The 21,793-nt window shown below is 32.6% G+C and overlaps 1 protein-coding gene across 3 annotated transcripts; it reads left to right on the top strand.

The window, feature by feature from the left end:
• The first annotated feature begins 4,154 nt into the window (after positions 1–4,154).
• On the top strand, positions 4,155–20,623 carry LOC126772687 (uncharacterized). Of its 3 annotated transcripts, none has more exons than XM_050493141.1 (6): positions 4,155–4,512; positions 16,958–17,036; positions 18,240–18,500; positions 18,633–18,759; positions 18,843–19,516; positions 19,620–20,622. In XM_050493141.1, the coding sequence occupies exons 3-6, from the start codon at positions 18,330–18,332 to the stop codon at positions 20,202–20,204; spliced, it is 1,557 nt and encodes a 518-aa protein (XP_050349098.1). In that variant the 5' UTR covers positions 4,155–4,512; positions 16,958–17,036; positions 18,240–18,329; the 3' UTR covers positions 20,205–20,622. The 3 variants fall into 3 exon arrangements, with proteins under 3 accessions (XP_050349098.1, XP_050349097.1, XP_050349099.1); XM_050493140.1 differs by lacking the exon at positions 4,155–4,512 and adding an exon at positions 14,409–14,647; XM_050493142.1 differs by lacking the exons at positions 4,155–4,512; positions 16,958–17,036 and having other exon boundaries at positions 19,620–20,623.
• Positions 20,624–21,793: the final 1,170 nt, after the last annotated feature.

Genomic DNA, 21,793 nt, shown 5'->3' on the forward strand with positions numbered 1-21,793 from the left:
CACGATTAAAATTATAATATCGTTCTCGTTAAACATTTAATTTTTTTAAAGCTTTATATCTTTTGTTTAATATTCTGTTTCAGGTTTCCAGACAGACTTGGGCAATGTGCGTAGAAAGGGGCCGTGAAACCGCGATTGAGACAGAGATAGTTTGTCAATGGGTGCGTATAAAGCTGCCATATTAACTACATTTCCTGTTTTGAGAGATAGATATATATAGATAAATTTCAGGATTTCATTAACACAATACGAGGTTTTTAAATTTTACCTTATAATATTTATTATAAATAATTTTTTAATTTTTTTCTTGTTTTCCAACTACACTCAACAACCGTTGCATTGTTTGTTTTTGTTTATCATCATTTCGTTATCAATTTCAATTCAGCATCTTTATATGGCACTGGATTAATATTCTCAATTCAAATTCAATTTTTTTTATTCTATCAAATTCAGGTTAAAAAAAAACTATTCATCTCACTAAAAACTTTATTTATAATAAATAATCGAAGCACCTCTTTGTTAACGGTGGTAGGCTTTGTGCCCTATTAAGCCCGTTGAGGTAAAGCTTCGGGACTATCAATTAAATGATGCACATGTAGTGTATTTGTGTATTTTGTTATTTGCACCCAGAGGTATATGAATGAAGTTTTTAAGCGAATATGTACATACGACCGTTCTAACGATTAAAAAAAAACAAAAAAATTGCCACCCGTTTGGGTGGAATTTCTAAAAACTTTAAAATACATGTATAACAATTCAATCAAGAAACACAAATAGTAAATTTCAACCAGATCAGACTATTTTTTTTTCATTTTTATATAAATGTTTCAACCTCCCGTTTGGGGCTGAATTACCGAAAACGTTAAAATATGTATGCCTTTATTTTTTAATCAGAAGCTTTAATATTAAATATCATTTTTATTCTTCTTACATTAAAAATGATGAATCCTCATAGACACTTTCAACCTCTATTTTACCTTCTTAGGGGTAAATTTTCAAAAACACTGAAATACATATTTATTTATTTATAACCTTGTATATGAAATTGCATTTTTTCTTACTTCAAAAATAACGGGTTTCCATACAACCGTACATCCCTTATTTTAACCCTTTAAGAATGGATTTTCCAGAAATCCTTCCTTAGTGGATGCTTGCATCATAAAATGTATCAACTGCCAAATTTTCAAGTTTCTTACTCCTGTAGTTTACGCTCTGCGTTGATAAATCAGTCGGGAAGAGTCATTATATGTTTATAGATATAACAACAAAAATACGTATGTTTTTATAACTTTTGATAGACTCAAATAATTTTTTAAACGAAACCTCGAAATACTACTTATAATAATTTAGTTATTTCAATTTGTAATTTAGCCGTATCCAAGATTAGCCTGGTCAAACAGACAGACAGAATTTTTTTTTATTGTTTTGGTTCTGGTAAATCGCTAATAGCCATATTAACTTTAAAAGGGGCAGTTATTTTGAAATCACAGACAGACAGTTTAATTTTATTTATACTTAAAGATGTTTAGATAACGCAGCACTTTAGGCTATTATTGGACTCCATATTTATATGTTTACATTGTCGACGAGTAGATTTTTTATGACGCTGACGCTGGCAGCACTTACATGATAAATAATTATAGGTTATGAATGACAAAAACTGGAAAATCCTATTATCTTCAGGATTTTAATGCGATATAAGGTTCCGTCATGCTATGGCATAAATAATCGTCACTGAGAAAACTATATTAGGAACAAAATAGTCGTACTCATGCGTGAAAACACACGCCGGCAATTTTCTTCTTGATATAGCTTTAACATGAAATAATACGACAATGCGCCATTGTATAACATTCGATATATGTAATATACGGATTGTTTCTCTGTCTTCACTGGCTTAAAATCGTTTTCTAACATAAAAATAAGCAAAAATTGAACAATAAGCACAATGAACGCACCAACTATCGAGTTTGTTTCGCTACTTGAGTAGCCGACCTTGATAAAACTGATTACGCGATAAGGGACAAAAGATTTGATAATTCTATCTCTGTCTAAGCCATTTGTAACATAATTTCCGTTCTCATTCTTTTGTAAGTTAGAAGATGCATGAAGCAATAGACGCAATGACTATTTCAGTCATTGCGTCTATTAGTTTCTCCGTCTACGGCAAAATGTAATCGGATTAATGATTGCAGTTGAAGGTTGACAAAATATTTCCTCTTTTATAATTTATATTTATATTTATAGTTTTCTATGTTTACTTTAACATTATGAGTAACACTTAAGTTTGAACTGACCGGTCTCATTATGGTGAGATTAAAGAGAAATTTTATCTCTGTGTAGAAAAGTGACACTTCTTGTTAGAAATGCCTTAATTTTATTGAATTAATTTAAATAAATACACAATCCTAATCACGACCTTGATACCTTTAAAATGATATAAAACTCTTATATATTAAAATCTTAAACCCACCGCTACTTGGCCAGCTGACGGTCGGTTTGCTTATTAGCTATATAAGATCAACTATCTATGTCAACATCAGCCGGCTTACTATGACTTTGGTATTTGCAACGCTACCTCCCGACCACATCTTTACTGCGTCAGCTGACGGTCTTTCCACCGCTACACAGGCATGTTTTCATACTTTGAAATATGTAAGCAATGTCTTAGTAAAAATTCATACGTCGCACTATGACTTTATCTTACATAATTTTTTACTAGTTCATGCGACCAGCTGACGCATAACTCTTCTCTTTAATGTGCAGCTGACGATTTTTTCCGGCTCATTGTGATGTTAACTATTCATGAAAAAAGTTTCAGCCAGCGTGATATTAATTTTGTTTTCTTTAGTTTGCCACTTTTGCAACCTCCCACAGCCAAACCCACCGCGGGTGCGTCAGTTGACGCTTGGTTTACTTATTAGTCATTCGAGATTTATCGAAATTGATGGCAATCGATCGGCGTAAAATCACTACCTAAAATGCTACGCAACCTTCTGGACCAATAAAATATAATATAAAAAATGTATTGTAATATAAAAAAAAATTAAAATAAACAAAACATAATTAAGTAAATTGCTTAAGTGATTTTCATTTAACCTTGAGGGTTCGAAGTATTAATTGAGTGTACGTGTTTTCTTACATTTTAACTATTTAAAAAAAAAACTAAAAAAACAGTTGACTGGGCAATAAGACACAAATTTAAAGAAAAAAAATTAATAAAACTCAAAAACAACAAAATCTGGCTATTTCAGGACTTGGTCTGTCTTAAAATTTAAGAACTACTTTCTAAACTTTAAAATGTTGAAATAAAAAATATTTCCGTTTGCGTCAAGATAATTATATGCCTGAATAAGTAGGTACCTAAAAAAGCTTTTATAAAACTGGTTGCATGGTCTGGTCTCATCTATAACTAATATTATAAAATTTGTATTTTATAGTTTCTTATGAAAAACAATATATGAACTGATAGGTAACGGTACTCAACTAATAGTTTTTATCGTAGACATGCATATTCTTCTATTACTATGTAAAAATATAACTCGGAATGGTTTTAAAACTCATAGACATTTATAATATAGCATTCTTATAGGAGTATCTTATAGAAGCTGAATTTGCACTTTGCAACTCTTATATAATAATAACATTATTGATTTAGTCGTATTTACTAATTTGTCTGAAAATTGCATCACCCTAAGAATAGCTAATCATTTGACGCAGAAAATAAGAATAATCTGTGCCTATTTATAGCATTGTAATTTATTTTATAATAAGCAATTAACGTAAAATAATACATAAGCTGCATTTGTAGATAAATTATTATCATATACTTAAACTTACTTCGGAAAAAAACAGTTTGTAAAGAGTTTATAATGAAAGTTTATGTGTAGAATGGAATTACAACACAGCATCATTTCTGACAACATGTCAAAATCCAAGTATATCGTTCTCATTTACTCTTATTACAATTGTCATTAATTTTACGATCGCGCTCTTTCATACCATAGGGATTTAACTTCTTTTATAACTGATTTACTCATCAAGTCGTCATATGACTTGAAAAAATCAGAGGAACAGTGTTCTAGATATTAAAGTTTTGTTATTAAAAGTATCTTAAGCTGTTTATATAGCGTTGATTTAGTTACAACACATTTAACAATACTAGTCCTTTTTATTTATTAAAAAAATAACTAAGTGGAGGTTTTTATTTTTGTTAACTTTTATTTTTGGTCTTATTAACTCAACAGTTGTAAGACCGCCGATTGGTTAATTTTTTATAATATTACGAGAGATAAGTAGAAATAAATCCAAAAATAATTATCTATTAACGTACTAAGTGATTAACATGAGCTACGCATATACTGAACAAAAAAATAATAAGTTCTCTAACAATATATTGAATATAAACTACAATACAACCAAGCAGTTGCATAGTCGAATGAATTATTGTTTTATGCGAAAGGACAAAATAAAGAAGTTAAAGCTAGTTATTACAAGAAGAAACATCAGAATGTAAGTATCTACATATTAAGAATTTTATTTCTCTTTTTTTTATTTAAAGTAATACCCATTTACTAAACACTTAATCATCTTAATGTATTGTGTTTTTTATACCTTTGAGGTATATAAAACAGGAATTATTAATATTAAATGTTACTAATAACAATATCTATTAAAGTAAAAAAAGGAGTACACGGGGTAAAAGGAGGTGTAAGAGGTCTGCCCCCTCCCCTTATTAATTGGCATTTATGCATATTCTGCCTTAGACTAGTGAATATGGCCCGATTTGGTTCTGTCACTCAACGGCTGCTTGGCCATTTTTAAGGTTCTAGAATACTTTTTATGGTGATTTGGTTCTAAAAATATTTATTGTTGTTTTTTAACAATTTGTTATTGTATAATAATTAATTATTATTTTAGAAAAAATAAAATAAAATTTGTATGATCACTGGAGGGCTTATGATTGTCTGTCTGTATCAGTATTGTTTTATTCATTAAAAGGGGAACCATAGTGATCCAGACAATCAGGGCAGCCGAATGATTATACACCAAATTCTATGGCAAAGTCATATAGGTTAGGTTACTTTTGACCACAATGCAGAACCATTTCAACTTTCAATGATTTTCATTTTGACCGGATTATAAGTATATTGTTTAGTGAATGGATAGATAAAATATGTTTTTTTTTATAAATAATACGGCACAAAATAAAAAAAAAAAAAGTTAAATTATAAAAAGGGGCACCATATGGTTGACTCGTCCAGGGTGCCCAATAATTCTATTAAGCTAATATAAGCTAAGAGTTGTGCTCCTTCAAACATTATTTTTTCATTACTATAGGTGACAACTCTCACTCATTACTGTGGGAATTAGAAGTTAATTATTATTTTCTAAGTTATGCTTCATTTACAATTTGAGTATATTTTATAAATTATTGGTTTGTAAGTTGTGGTTTTCAGAATGAATTATTAATTAGTACTATCTATTTAGTATTAAAATTTTAATAATAACACTGTCACATTCCGTATCTTTTCTTATCAAGTTTTCTTTGTGTATGAGTGTTTGAAAAGAGATTATTTCTCCATCTCTATTCATATTTACACAATTGAGAATTTAAACAAACATTGATTGTTTTGTCAGTCTGCATGATGATTTTGAGTAATCATATGCTTAATCATAGTGCTGTTTTAGCTCAGATTGTCAAGTTAAGCTAAGCATTTTCTCTTAATTAATTTGATAAAGCTTTATATGACTAAGAGGCCTTTTTATCCCTAACTATTAGAAAGAGATAGCAACATGGCTGATTTTATCTTATTATTTTGTAACATAGTTTTGGCGTATGTTACATGTTTAAGCAACCATGTAACGTACACGCTTTAAAATAAATACGACGAATTTATTAAAATTATAACCTTAAAACATTAGTTGTCATGTGTCAATTGACTTTGACAGGTGTCACTATAATTATGTTTATACCATATTTGAAAAATACCACTAAATTTGACATCTCGTCATAATGCAAATTTTTATGCATTATGCATTTTCGAACTGATTTTAATTTGTTATCTTTGAGATGCTCTTTGACATTTGTCTAAGACTTCACTTTCCTTCCGGTCATTGGGTCGTAATGGTAACTTTTCTTTTTTGTAAACTTATAATATTGTTCAAAAGTACTGTTTTCATGAACAATATTCCATATTTTGGTTAAATTAATTATAATCCATATTTGATTGTTTATGTCTTCATGATGTTCTTTGAAGGGACTTCAAGGAGGTTTAAACTTTAATTATTACTTAATTAACTTAAAGAACTGGACTATGGTATGTAATTTCTACATATTATTTTCGCCGCTGTAGGGGAACCGCGTGTGATCTATATAAACTGTAATTTAATGTTTTATTTAAAAAAAAAAAGTTGCCATTCAAAGGATTCAAAAAAAAAAAAAGTTTACATATTGTAACTTTGTATTTGGTTTGGACAATTATACTTTGATGTTGTTTGTATTTATAACATTAATTTTGCACTCATTTAAATAACTACTTATTGTTTTGTTAAACTTATTTTGTAAAATTTTGCTTTGGCACTTGTTAAGAATTTAAAAAAAAAGAAAAGAAGTTATTAGATGTAATGTTATATTGGCTTTAAACGGATATAATCATCCTGGCGCCCGAGCATTTTGCATTTTGGAATTATTAATTTAGAAAATAGATTTACTATCCATTTGGTAAATCGATATTGCAATAATATGGGTACTTATTCTGACTTCCGGAGCAGTATTCTTTAGAGGTTTGTTTAATTTCTATTTTTCCATCTCTACCGATTTTTAATTTTATTTGCCTCTTTAGAACTTTAAATTTAACTTAACAATTTTACAACCTTACACCCATATATAAAAAATTATAATATTACAATTTATATAGTTTAATTAATTTTCTATTCTCGGCCACACCCATCAAACTCCTTCATGTCTTTTCCATTCTATTTGACATTGACTAAATAATAGGTGCCCTGTTAGAGAGACTAAAAGCCAAGAACTAAAAGGGCAAGCTAACTAAAATAAATATAAAAAGAACTAAAATGAATTGATTATGAAACAATACTTAAATGTTGTTATTATAAAATAATTGGTTCTATTGCACTTTCTTACTGTAATTAAAAATAGAATGGTGTGTTGCTTGTTTGTCAGTGGGTTGTTGTTTATGAGTAAGCAGTTTGTTGTTTCTTACTACACTAAACTATCTATAAATATGGTCATTTTACACTTTGCACCACATTGAAGAATATGTGCACTTTGGAACTAGAGCATATGTTATGAACATTAAATGATTATAATAACATGTGTAAAAAAATTATGATTATATCATGTAAATTTTTTTTTATAAATAAATCAACTTAGGCGTTCTCGTATAATTCTTGCTCCGTCCGAGTTTTGACTGTGACGTCACTTCGCCCTTTCGTTATTGCGGGCGACTCTTTTGCGATACGCGCGTTGATAATTTCATATCTTTTTATCCTTCTTTGTGATTTGACGCCTCACATACGTTCTTCCACTTATAGTAATATTATAACGATTATTAATATATTATTTTATGTAAAATAACTTTTTCATTGATCTTATGATTGCGGATTCTTTAACAAATCACGCGAAATATATTAGTGAGCTTTATTATTGTTTATTTTAATCTTTTGTTGATGTTGATTGATCATAACTGCGATCGGCAATAAGTCCGTACTCTTCATGTAGAGATACTAGTGCTTTCCGCTTTCGATAGAAGATAATATCGATATAGAATATGATATACATTTCCTATATTTTAATTTTACATACACAATTCGAGACACGATAGTTACGATACAGAGCCACGGCATATTATCGTAATTTTGCTTGTGATGAAAGTGCAAATAAAATTAACAATCTCGAATGTGCAAGATAGCGATATGAGGAGCCTACTTGTAATGAAATAAACTGTTACTGGAAGAAACCTTTTTTATATAAAGGGGGGGGGGGGGCAAACAAGCAGGAGGCTCACCTGATGGAAAGTAATTACGTCTGTCCAAAGACACTTGCAACACCGTAGTACTTGCAGGTGCGTTACCGGCCTTTAAGGAATGAGAAGGCTCTTTTCTTGAAGCTGTCTATGTCATAACGGTTCGAAAAAGTCGCCAGGAAATATTGTTTTCCGCAGAGTGGCTGTGCGAGGCAGGAAATGCTTTAAAAATAGCGTTGTAGTAGTGGATTTCCAGACATCGAGATGGTATGGATGGAATTTAGACGCTATGTCCGATGGTGAAATTTAGCGCCTGGGATTAATCTAAACAGTTCCTCAAAGCGTAAAAGATGCGATAGAAGATACAAGGTGCTATCTCTCCCGCCCTGATATAAGAGCAGTACTCCATCTGGGGCTGAATTTTCGCCTTGTAGAATTTTAGGCGAGCAGCTGACGTCAAGTACTGTCTTACCTTGTTGAGCAAACAAAGCTTCTAGAGACTAATTTCGCTTCACCTTCCAATAGACCGCGGAACCTTATACTAGATTTGGCAGTGAGGCGGTATTCTCAAAATAAGGGGATACGACAAAAGGTGACATTTTAGAAATCATAACGCTAACTTGTGTCGTATTGGGGATGAGTTGTACCAAGTTTAGTTGGCCCCAATCTCACTTTGGTTAATAAGCACTTGTGATTTCAGACACAAGTTTATACTCATCGACGTGTTTCCGACAAATATTAGCGCGGCCGGTGTATAAGGCGTCCACAGTGCTGTTGTCTGCCAACATTGAATATTGCTCATTTGCACATGTCGTTAATATGCAGAAGAAGCATAGCAGGTGATAACACACAGCCTTGTGGAACACCAGAATTGACGAATTTTACGTAAGACCATGCAACGTTGACAATGACCATCAAGATGGTCCGATCTAGCAAAACTGCTGATCCAGTTGCATTATTTCCTGGGAAGCCCAATCAAAGGCTTTTTCTATGTCCAGACTAACTGCTAATTTTGTTGTAGTTGAGTCCAAGAACTGGCCTCTTAGACTCAACTGCTTCAGCCTATCGGTCAGATAAACTAGAAGATAACGGGTGGTAGCTTTACATTTTATTCAATACTGTAACATGGTGATTCAAAAGTGCCCTTATAAGTCTATTTGAATAAAGAATTATTTGATTTCATTTGTATCATACGTATTAACATAATATGATAAAAATCAATTTCAATGGATCATAGTTATTAAATATTTTTTCATCGTACCATTGGCGATACGGCGTTGTTTACAAATTATCTCCAAGATTAACAACAAACTTAAGATAAACGTTAAAATGCACTTATGACAACACTATCGTTATTCAACGTATCAAGGGCGTATTACGAACATTCTGAATTATGTTTATATTAAACTAATACCTATAACTGTAACCTGTAATTTTTTTTTATACTAACCGAAATATAAATAAAATCAAAAATAACGCGAAAATACAGGCGAAATTGTATGGACGAGTGAGCGACGTTGGACGATGTGATGTCACGCGTCGATCGGTCGCTCCATAAAAAATTTAAGAACTCGTACCTTTAAAAATTATAAAAAAAAAACATTTTTGCAGATATCGTAAAAAAAAAATCGCCAGTATTTTTTATATTTTAAATATGATTTTTTGAGATCATAAAAAAAATAAGCTCATCTTCCTAATTGTCTAGAAGCTATCTTTTTAGGATGCAGATTTCGCATCTTAGATTGGGTCAGTAAAAATCTATTGGCGTATTCTGTCATAGAATTATCAATAGTATCCAGGAGTTGTCGACGTTACACTTGTTTGCCTCGAAAAGAACCATTAGTTCTGCCCCTTGCCCAGTCTTCAGATTATCATCCCATCGAACAGTTACAGATTTTTTTACTATATTATGTTTTCATTGCTTTCGAAATTACTCTTTTAATTTTTTAAAGATTGAAATGAATCCAATTTTGAAAGGTTTACCAGATCCATTGCGGATCTCTGCAAACCATGTCTCCATTTCCCAATCGGATCATCGAGATGTGTTAATGTTAATTGGTTGTCATCCCAATTACATATAATTGTAATGTTTTAAATCAATATGATAGCTAGAAGTACTTACATTTAAATCGATTTGCTGAAAATTTGATGAAATGTGATAGGAATATTAAGAAGTTACGGCTGAAGTTACGAATAAAGCTACGGCTGAAGTTAGGCCAGTGTACTGCGTCCCTTGAGCGCCACGGTAGCATGCGAAAGCTATCCCGTGGCGCTCCTCGTTAAGACGGAAAGGGTACCGCTGGTTTTTTAGTGGGTATTCCGATGTTCGGGACGCACTCGGCGCCTTGGACACTGGCGAGCCTCACATACCTCCCACTGTTCCCGTGGGAGAAACGCGTAAGGCGTTTTTCCAGCGTTAAAAAAAAAAAGTGTACTGCGTCCCATATTATGACTAAAGCACTGTTTACACGTTGACGTTTTATTAAATCGGCATTGAACGTTTGATAAGGACGAATGTAGAAACTACCTATTGTAGTTGCCGCAATATATCATTTCCGCGACACGTCCTATTATTATGTGTTTACTAATGCGGCGTTATTCTGTAATAGCCTGGATGCTCACCTCTTAAAAAGGAAGTTAGGCTTATTCCTTCAAACTGCTCCATAGCGTGTATATGGATGCACATGTGGTAGATTTTCATCCGACACATGCAGTTTTCCATTACGACCGAGCCAGAGTTGCATTATAAATACAAATTAAACATATAAACGTTTAGTAGTGCTTATCCGGGTATGCAATCTTTGGTTAAGATTAACTTGTACTAATCCCTTGGCCTTATCGTTACTATTCATTAATTAATATATAATAAATTTCATTTGTGTGCAGGAATGGGTTTTATTGTTGAAAATTTCATCCAAATCGGTTTCCATTGTTATATAATTGCGCAAAAACACAAATTTTCATAGATAATAGTGATTGAAATAAAGAGAGTTTAGACAAGTCATACAGAAAATTTGATCCATCTTTGAAATAAGTTAATAATATACAATTTTCTCTTATGGAAAAATCCTTAAGAATTATCTCTTTAAGACATAACATAAACACTTATTTTCAAAGAACGTTACACAATGGACAATCTTACATTTAAATGAAATAGTAACTTATTATTTCTTCTGGGCCTTGTTTATAACTTATAAATGTGTAGAAATTAAATGTTCGTAAATAACTTTGATTTAATATTTATTGGTCGTGGCATTTAAAAAACTGAAATGTTTAAAAAAATAACTTAAAATTTTATCTACATATCGCCGTCCTAACTCAAAAATAAATTATATACTCATACGCATAACAATTACTTGGTGGTAGGACTTTGTGCAAATCCTCCTGAGTAAGTACCACCTACTCAGCACATATTCTACCGTAGTAAAAAACAAAAGTATTGTTTTGTTCCGGTTTAAAGGTGAGTGAGCTAGTTAACTACAGCCATGAGTGATATAACATCTTTGTTCCCGAGTTTGGTGCTCATAGACGATGTATGGGATGGGAATTTTTCTCTCAGGTCATATGCCAATCTGCCTACCTATCTTAAGTAATGAAAAAGACCTCTGTCGGCATGTAACAACGACAGGACACGCTGTTACCGCTTACAGAGTGTCCTGTCGTTGTGCAACGCAAAACAAATCGAGGCTGGTCTGGATGATTTGTGCTTTCCGCCAAAGACAAAAACATGCAGAGCACACGTTCGTTCATTCTATTTGCTCAGGAAGCTGGCCCCACGTCTATGATGGGCTTTCAAAAATTTCATATTGAAAAAAATGTGCTGTATTGAAAATAAATATTATTTTTATAAAGGAGTGCTTATATTTTATTAAAATATATTATTCAAGTAAAGTTTTTTTACTTTACTGATAATTGATAAAAATAACAAGATAAAACCATAGAGACAACGTTATTGTAAATATAATATTAGCAGTCTCATACAATCTGCGAATATAACAATGTTATCGCAATGACTTTGCAAAATGTCGATGGCGTAGTGCCGACAGAGGCCACGATGGGTGATGGCAATGCTATATACTCAGTCTCCCATGCCAGATTCGAGTTAGATGATTTTTTAAGGTTTCTATGTCGCGTGGAAACCTTATAGTTGAGTTTATTGTTTTCAAAACGTATACCTTCTAACATTTTCGAATGTTAAATTTATTAAATGTAATGAGGTTATTAAGAAATAAAACAGAAGATTATATTTAAATTTTGAATTAAATACTAATAAAATAGATAAATATTTAATAATATTTTTTATGATTTAAAGGTTGATCATAAAAAATACCGGTGCTATAGATTTTTCAACATATTTTCTCATTATAGTTGCTTCCAGGATTTCAATGTCATGTTCTAGGTCATTCAAGTCGCGCTATTGTAATCTAGTAATTGCATAATTCTCGTATTTTGTTTGTGTAGCTATTAAATCATAATTGCTATATGTAATGACATCGCCATTGCAATTATCTCATATAGAATTTATGCAGATAAATCATGACATATAGTATAATACTTATATATTTTGATCATGTCAATAATTCTCTGACGTAATTTTTATATGACACAAAAAAACACAAGAATAAATATGAGGTCATTCAACTACAAGTTACCATGAATCATCATATGGACATAATAGCACATATTATTCGTAACATTTGTCTGAAAACTTGAAAAGTCATGTGTTAACTTGATCAGTTCTATTGTATTATGATATATTTTTTTTTTAAAATACGCGTGAACTTCTTGGGAATTTGTGCTGGTGGACAAGATTCCCTTCGTTTGTGTTGGTGATGTGATTACGTGGTCGATTGTTGGATGCATTTAATAAAAAAATACTCTTACGATACTCACGGCTGGTGTAAGCACAAAGTTTAACCATATTTAGAATTAAATGTTTCAAATTAATTTAACTGTGACATCAATTCCATCGCGCACAAAGAAATTTGGCAACTCCTTTCTTTGTCGCACTACCAAAAAATGGAATTCCTTACCAGCTCACGTGTTCCCCTCCTCTTACAACCCGGGTTCCTTCAAACGAGGCGTGAAGAGGCATCTTGCGGGCCGGCAAGGCGAAGGCGGCTAGTGCAGAACGTTTTTCCCGTCTGTACTGGCCGTCGTCGCGTTTGGACTCTACTACCACTTACCATCAGGTGGAGTAGAGTCATTTGCCATCCCATATAAAAAAATAAAAAATAAATAAAATAAGACTAGGTAGTCTATTAATTAAGAGTCTTCTTAAGATTAATTAATAATATATATATAATATAATCTTTTATATAATAATCACACCGCGTAAAGTATTAATTAAGGTATGATCGCGGTAAAAACCTAAAGTATAATAAATTTACATTTCTAAGACTGAGCTTGTTAAATCATATTATTCATTGAACAGTTTAGTATAATTTACACATTAAGTAACTATTTAATTATGATCAGATGAAACAAGTGCTATATCGATTTAAAATCAAATTTTAGTAAGCATGACGGCGTAATAGATGAGTATGAATAACGAAGTCAAAGAAAATAAATAAGGGAGTCGTTCCCTATATTGTCTAACTTATCGTACCTACCTAAGTAATTCTAAATCAATATTTTTTGTTACAATATGCATGAGCGTTTGCAATCGAAGTTCGTTATTATATTATTCTATGAGTTATACTTACATTTTAAAGTTCAGAATATAAACAACCTGAATAAAGCAGGGAAAAATTCTCAGAAAATATTATTCCTTTAAATAATTACGTTTATTATGTAGTGACAGTTGATTTAATAATATTTTTCTATGTCGTGTCGTAACTATGTTTAGGTATTATTAAGGATAACATTATTTAAATTTTAAATAGTGTTTTACCGCAATGAGATTTAAACTTGTTTTTAAATACTGGATTAATTTTCAATCCCTTAAACGATGTAAACAGTGTTTTGTACATTATTAAATTATCAAATCGAAACGAGAATGATTAATTTGTAAGTTTACAATCCACATTTTTTTAAATAATTGCTTGATAAACTTTAAATAACGAAGTACAAAATATCATACGTTCACCGCGTGCGAAATATTCGCGAAGCTATTACGATGATTCATAAAGAAACATTAGCTTCGCGTATTCTGTTATGTATGTAGATGGCAGATTGAACAGTGGAACGGTGTAAAACCCCAGTGAAAATCCCCCACCGACCTACTTGATCAAACTCGTTGTTTGCGAGAAACAACTAAATATAAGTATAAAAGTATATAGCAATGTGAAACGCGATGGTCTCGTGACTCGTTCTCCATTGGCCAGTTTATTTGACGTCATATAAAAAGACCAATCATAAGCTAACGAAGATATTTTTAGAACGTAAACGCGACAGTGGGGATTAAGGAAAATTGTATGCGGTGCTTTCGGACCTGTATGTTGCACAAGGTTTTTGGCTCTCCCACAGAGCGATTGCATGTTTTATAAAGTGATTGAAATTCTTATAATTATTTAAAGTTCACGATTTTCATCGTATTTGACAATTTCCACTGCTAGCTGCTCTCACAGCGTTTACGGTTACTTCTTTTTCATTAATTTTAAAGAGTAATTAGTTACTTTTGTGCATCTTGGTGCCTACAAAAAGATAATTTTTGTAAGGTGAGTTAAAATATGTTTTCAAATAAATTATTATCATATAAGTAATTTTCTAATGTAAACTATATTATATATTTTGTTAACCACAAATTAAAAAAATAAAATAATATCTACCATGTTGAATGAATACACGTGAGCATGTTTAGACCTGCGCGCTCACGTTGTTTGTTGCATGAGTAGGTACTGTTTGTAAGATGGTTCTCGAATGTTTAAAAATTAAAATTATTAAAATTAATAAAATTATTTCGAATTATACGCATTGAAATAGTAAAAAGGTATATAGGTTTAACTAATTTCGTTTTAGGTTTTTTATGTGATTGCATAAGAATTAAATTTATTTTTCATACTGAAAATCTTAATGACCTATTAAATTCTGAATGGTGATTTTCTAGTTAAATAATGTTGTTCTTTAGTCCTTTTTTAAATATGGGAATCCTTAATGATATAAATGTGATATATAATATTTTTACGCTTTCACGTCTTAACTACTAGACCAATCATTATGTTATCATTTTTTCATACGCGTTGGCCGGGTTCATAAAAAAGACAGGGTACCTAATACCCGCCGCCCCCTCACGCGGGGGAAGCCGCGGTAAAACTAGTATATTATTAACGTATGTTTACGTCAATGGTGGCCTTGTTCTGCAGTAGACTTTTTAGTAAATGTGAAAGTATACCTTTTAAATACCTTACACACAGTTGGTAATATGATTATATTATAATGTCTAACATTGATATGTCGTTCTTTCTTAAATTAATAGAATAGATATTGTATGCAAATATTCATATGATGTAACCCATTTTTTATTTCTAACTTATCGAAATTGCTATGCTCACTTTTCTTGTTTATAATAATAATAATATCCTGGGACATTTTTCACACACGGCCATCTGATCCCAAATTAAGCTTGTACAAAGCTTGTGCTATGGAAACCAGACAACTGATATACTACATATACTACTTTTCTTTTGTAAATACATACTTATATAGATAATTACACCCAGACTCAGGACAAACAGACATGTTCATGTACACAAATGTCTGTCCTGGGTGGGAATCGAACCCACAACCTTCGGCGTGAAAGGCAAGTGTTCTACCAACCACGCCAACCGGCTCGTCAAGGCTCGTTGTTTGAATTTATTAATATAATGACAAAACCACAATTATATCTAATCACAGCATAATTAGGTATGTGAAAACGGTATAATAATTACTGTAATTTTTAACAAATGTTTTTTCCACTTTTAACATAGAAACTTTATTATAAAAAATACAAAGATAACGTCATAAGTAGTATCAATCGATAATGGCCGTCATGACTATGCAAGGTCATTTCGATTCTACAAGTTACTATAGTTTGATAATTTATATCAGCTCAAGTAGGAGCCCTAATGTTATTTTATATGGTAGTATAAAAACCAGTAATTAATTACTTTTATTTAAGTAAAATCGACTCATTTTTTAATACAAACGGGTTTTGCGTACTGTGTAATAAGCTATTGTGACTTTAAAGTGAATGTCCCACTGCTGGGATAAGGCCGCCTATCGTTCTTTCCTCCTAAGTTTCCTCACGATGATTCACGATGTTGAATATAATCACAAATTAAGCACATGAAAATTCAATCATGCTTGCCCGGGTTTGAAACAACGATCATCGGTTAATATTCACGCGTTCTTACCACTGGGCCATCTTGACTTTTTTTCCTATCTACTGCTTCATAACCCTAAAGTTTAGTCGACTAGCAATCACAGGATTGCGTTGGAGCAAAGTATAAAATTATAAATACCGTAACAGCCTGTGAATGTCCCACTGCTGGGCTAAAGGCCTCCTCTCCTCTTTTTGAGGAGAAGGTTGTTGAAGGAAAACATCGTAAGGAAACCTGCATGTGTCTAATTTCACTGAAATTCTGCCACATGTGAATTCTACCAACCCGCATTGGAGCAGCGTGGTGGAATAAGCTCCAAACCTTCTCCTCAATTATAAATACATAACCAATTAATTATTTCTAGTTAGTCTTAGTAAATCGTTTTTGATTAAGTAACGTAGATAACATGTTTCTCATGAATTATTGAATAATCTAATTAGTCAAATATACGTTATCGAAAACGGATGCGAATACAATTATATCGCAACAACTCCCTACTTTTAAGACTTTGTTTTATTCGTTGCTACAATACGACGTTTAAACCAAAATGAAGTTAACATTATGAAAACACATATATATTAGCATAAATAAATAAAAATATATTTATGAGCATAGTTTTCATATTTATCGTATAAATTATATTGATTTTCTTTTCTGTTGTTGCAGGTCTATCGCTTCGACAGTTTCGAACTTGGGAGCCTAGAAGGTTAAAATTTCTTTAGGAACTCAAGAAGAGTTCAAAAAAGTAAGTAACACCGCCGCGGCGGTTTTGTTCCCCTAATTACTTTTTTGTTGCAGAACTGCAAGATCACAGAACGTCGAAGAGAAAACTTCACAAGAAAATACCTATATCTCCTCATTATTTCTACAAATTTAACACAATTGTTTCACATTTTTGTCAGGATTTATTTCAAATAGATATTCTACATTGATATTGACATAAAACATTATAATTGTTATAGGGTTCATATTTCTTTTATCTTATTACAGCAATTTAAACGGTATATAAAATATCAAATTTTGTTTGATAATCGCGACTTAATTCATATAATTTGGTCAATTAGTACGTAAAGCAAGAATAAGATTCATAATAAACTTTGGGTACAAAAACGCATATTTATAACGAGTCATCGACCATCTTGCGAATTATTGTCATATAAGTAATATGCGTCTAAACAACAACAATAAGGCAAGATTACTAAATTGTATTAATCACAAAAGCGTAGTAGGTTTTTATATTCAATATTTAGTTAAGGTGTCATCGAAGTTATTTAGGATCTCATAACATTTTATTATAGAACTTCAATTTAATTTTCATTACCTTTCCAAATCACTAATAAATACACACATGACACAAAATTGATGATTATGATTGATTTGATAATTACAGTTCATTAAATTTCTTTGCTCTAAAACGATATTTTATTCTTATAGACAAAATTGAACAAAAAATACAATTTATATAAACGCAACCATAGCTCGATAACCTTTTCTTTTCTTGTCGGGTACATGACTTTGGGAGTTAGTTTTATTTTATTCGATTTTGGTAAAACGTAATTAAATAACAAAGACTTAAAGTAATTTTTGCGCGGTTGGTGTCTTTGTTCAGATATATATTTTAAATTATATTTATGCTCTTACCATTCCTTACAATGTCATGTAAACGATATTCTATATGTATGTATATTTGGGTCCTTTACATGTGCACGGAATAAATGTTCGAATCTTAATACTTATTCTTGAAATTATAAAGAGTAATTTACATTTATACATGGTTATTCTATACTGGCATATGTTAAAATAAAAAATAAAAAACAATAATATCACATCCAGAGTACATCTAAAACTTCTCACGATCCTATCACGCTTTTATGATCCACCTATTTTCCTTACCTTTGCTTCATAAAAATATATACATTATGTTACGTCGTATCATTTCTGTTTGTAGTTCTATTCAAAATGGTTGCTCAAAAGATCACCGTCAGTCCGTGTCGAGGAGACGATATCGGAAATCAGTTCGAACAAAATACCGAAAGACATGGTTTTTTCGCAAACGAATGTCAATACTCAACGTCCTTTGAAAGTGGTAGAAATAAATCGCTTAAAGTCCGAAAAGAATCAACAGGTGAACGGTCTGACCGGAGTAATTACCGGCGGAACTACAAAGTCAATGTCATCATCACCCGTGGCTACAACCAGCTTTTCCGAGGTAAGGAGGTGCCGTCGAGTCTGTGAGTACATATGATAATTATATTTTTAAGTTCTATAATAAGTTCTTATAAATTATTTTTAGTTATATAATTTTTATAAACATAATCTAATATGTAATCTTAAATTTCAGGAATATCTGAAACCGGAGCCGTTATTCGAGAATACAATGTTTCACGATTCGGACTGCGAGTTCTTCCAAGATCTGGTACAATGGTGCGCCCCGCCAGTCGCCGAGGAAGAAAGAATACAGTCCACTGGTAAGTAGGGATACAATTCACAGTAAAAATTCTTATTCATGTCACGAAAAATGACTTCCTCTAATCATATCTTATGTTAACAGATTCCCCAAACAATCTGGAAGCAAGGGCACACAAAACCGACACACCATACACGCCCATCTCACCGCAAGGTTGGGATGTATTCGACGCTAACTCGCCGTCTGCCCAAACGATTAATCAAACACCCAGCTATCCTGTGTCACCAAACGTGGACGGGTTGGCAGAGTTTAACCCAGGTTTCTTTAATAATTCAAGTATAGTAAACGATAATAAAATACCATTCCAAGAGCAGTTTGTTGACATAAATACATTGCCAGTGGTAATAGGTGATTTAGCGTCCGAAGTAATCGCTGACATGAATACGTGGCAAGCAACGGAGTCTGTTTGGCAGAACATACACGACATAGATTACACTAAATCAATATCAGACACACATAACACAATGCCCTTCATCCACCAAGATGACTCGATGGATATGAAATTTGTATCAGTGACACCAAGGGAGGTGGAAAATAACAACATAACAATATCTGAGTACATAATCAACAAGGAACGGGATGTGGGGACTAATGAATCTGAGCCACTCGCGCGACCAGACAGGCGCGGTGTAGGGCTCTCTGTAGACGTGGCTGCGCACACAAAGATGTGGCCTGAAGATATAGACATCATAAGTACACCAGAAGTTCTTAGTTTTGTTGAACAGTTGGAGCAAGAGAAATGCATCCTTCCAAGCTCGGTAAGCGAATATTATTTTTACTAAGCATATCTTACTTATGAATGTTTTACTTTAAGTATCGTAGTTAATTTCAACCTATTAATTTTTTTATTATTAATTACAGACCACTGCGTTGTCATCTGAGATCGATATCTGCGCAGAAAGCGCAAAAATAGAAGAATCTTCAATACCAGAAGACTATGATCCTATAACTCCTAAAAGTGAACCTGTAGTCGATTCTGAAGAGGAAATAACATCTAGTTCAAGAAAGCGGCGCCGCCATGACAGTGAGGATTCGGACGAAACTTATACTCCCTATACTGAACAATCACCTAGAAAATATAGAAAGCGTAAGCCAAGTATTCCTATAAAGGAAATGATAAAAGCCCTGGAAGGTGCACAGCAGCCAACAAAAGCTCGAAGAGGGAGACCTCCTAAACGAAGAGAGAGTACACTATCCACTGTCAGTGATAACTCATCAATATCTACACATGAGATGAAATACAGAGAATTGAGGGATAAGAATAATGAAGCCTCAAAAAGATCTAGAATGAATAGAAAAATCAAGGAGCTACAAATGGAACAGTTAGCTGATGAACTAGAAGAAAGAAATAAGATACTAAAAGTTCGAGCAGATCTTCTAGAAGACATGACTAAGAAGTTGCGGGATGCACTCATGACAGCCGTGTCACAGAAAAAACTTGGATAAGAGTAATAAAATTTGTGCATAGCACTATTTTATACATTCAAATCTATATGTATAGATTTAAAAAAATATTTGGGGAATATAACTATAGTTACTTTATATGAAACATACTGTATAAATAGCCCAATTGGCCACGACATGAGCATTACATATAGCTCTTTAATCTCGGATTTGACAACTATTATTTTACTTAATGGATTTGACTATTATGATGTATTAGATTTAAGCATTCATTTTATAAAAACTATTGATACATTTGAAATATATTTTACAGAAGAACCCTAAGTTTAACAAACTTATGTCATATTATCTTAGTTTTTCGATGCTGTTACTATGCTCGAAGTAATTGTAAAAAAAAGTTAATCTATAATGTAGAAATCATTTGTTGTTAGTTTATTGAATTAAGGATGATGTTCAATTGAAGATAATAGATTTATTGTTTTATTGTATTTGGAATAAACAATTTCATTTGTTAAAAATGGTTTTATTTATACACATGTATTTTTCTTACTAGAGAAATAATACATAAACAGAATTTTTAGTAAATTTATGTATGTTGCAGCCGAGATAGCCCAGTGGTAAGAACGCGTGAATCTTAACCGATGATCGTGGGTTCAAACTCGGGCAAGCACCATTGAATTTTCATATGGTTAATTTGTGATTATAATTTATGCTTGCATGCTTTAGGGTCCGTTCACACAGACCGGCTCGGAGAGCATCGGCCTGCTTTTTTCTTTTCACACAGACCGGGTCGTATACGCTTGGAATTGGCCGGAGCGGAGCCGCCAACTATTTCACATCGACCGGCTGGAAGAGATCTGAAAGCGGGTGCGAGCGAGAAAGAGCACGCAAGCGGAGCCGGTCGGCTCCTTTTATTACTTCACACGAAGCGCGTTCAGGCATTTTTAATGACAAAAAAGGTGCAAATGCAAAAATAAACTTTACTACAATCACTCAAAACACTGTTTCCAACGTGATAAAAATCTGCTCTCCTCTCCGAGCCGGTCTGTGTGAATGGACCCTTACTGTGAAGGAAAACATCGTGAGGATACCTGCATGTATCTAATTTCACTGAAATTCTGCCACATGTGTATTCCACCAACCCGTGGAGCAGCGTGGTGGAATAAGCTCCAAACCTCAAAAAGGGAGGAGACCTTAGCCCAGCAGTGGGACATTCACAGGCTGTTACGAGTTGTAATTGAATACATAGGCATACCACTATGGATGAGTATATGGGCCACCTGGTTATTAGTGGTTCCGAACGCCCATAGATATTAGCATTGTTCGAAATGTTAACCATCGCTCACATCACCAATGCGCCACTAACCTTGGGAACTAAGATGTTATGTCCCTTGTGCCTGTAAGTGCACTGGTTCACTCACCCTTCAAACCGGAACACAAGAATACCAAGTACTGTTTTGCGGTAGAATATCTGATGGGTGTGTTGTGATGTGTGTGGTACCTACCCAACTAGCTTGCACAAAGCCCTACCACCAGTAAAACGCGTGCATCAGAATGACTGTACAAAGTGACAGATCAGCTTTGAAATCTAAACCACATTAAATTGGGATAAAATAATTAATAAGTAAAAA

This window comes from Nymphalis io, chromosome 13, assembly GCF_905147045.1.
Source record: "Nymphalis io chromosome 13, ilAglIoxx1.1, whole genome shotgun sequence".
NCBI lineage: Eukaryota > Metazoa > Arthropoda > Insecta > Lepidoptera > Nymphalidae > Nymphalis > Nymphalis io.

Excerpts from the sequence above, each read along its gene's own strand:
- LOC126772687 (XM_050493141.1), top strand. The coding sequence starts at position 18,330 with ATGGTTTTTTCGCAAACGAATGTCAATACTCAACGTCCTTTGAAAGTG. Across the intron at positions 18,501-18,632 it reads CTACAACCAGCTTTTCCGAG|GAATATCTGAAACCGGAGCC; the intron begins GTAAGGAGGTGC and ends CTTAAATTTCAG. Across the intron at positions 18,760-18,842 it reads AGAAAGAATACAGTCCACTG|ATTCCCCAAACAATCTGGAA; the intron begins GTAAGTAGGGAT and ends TTATGTTAACAG.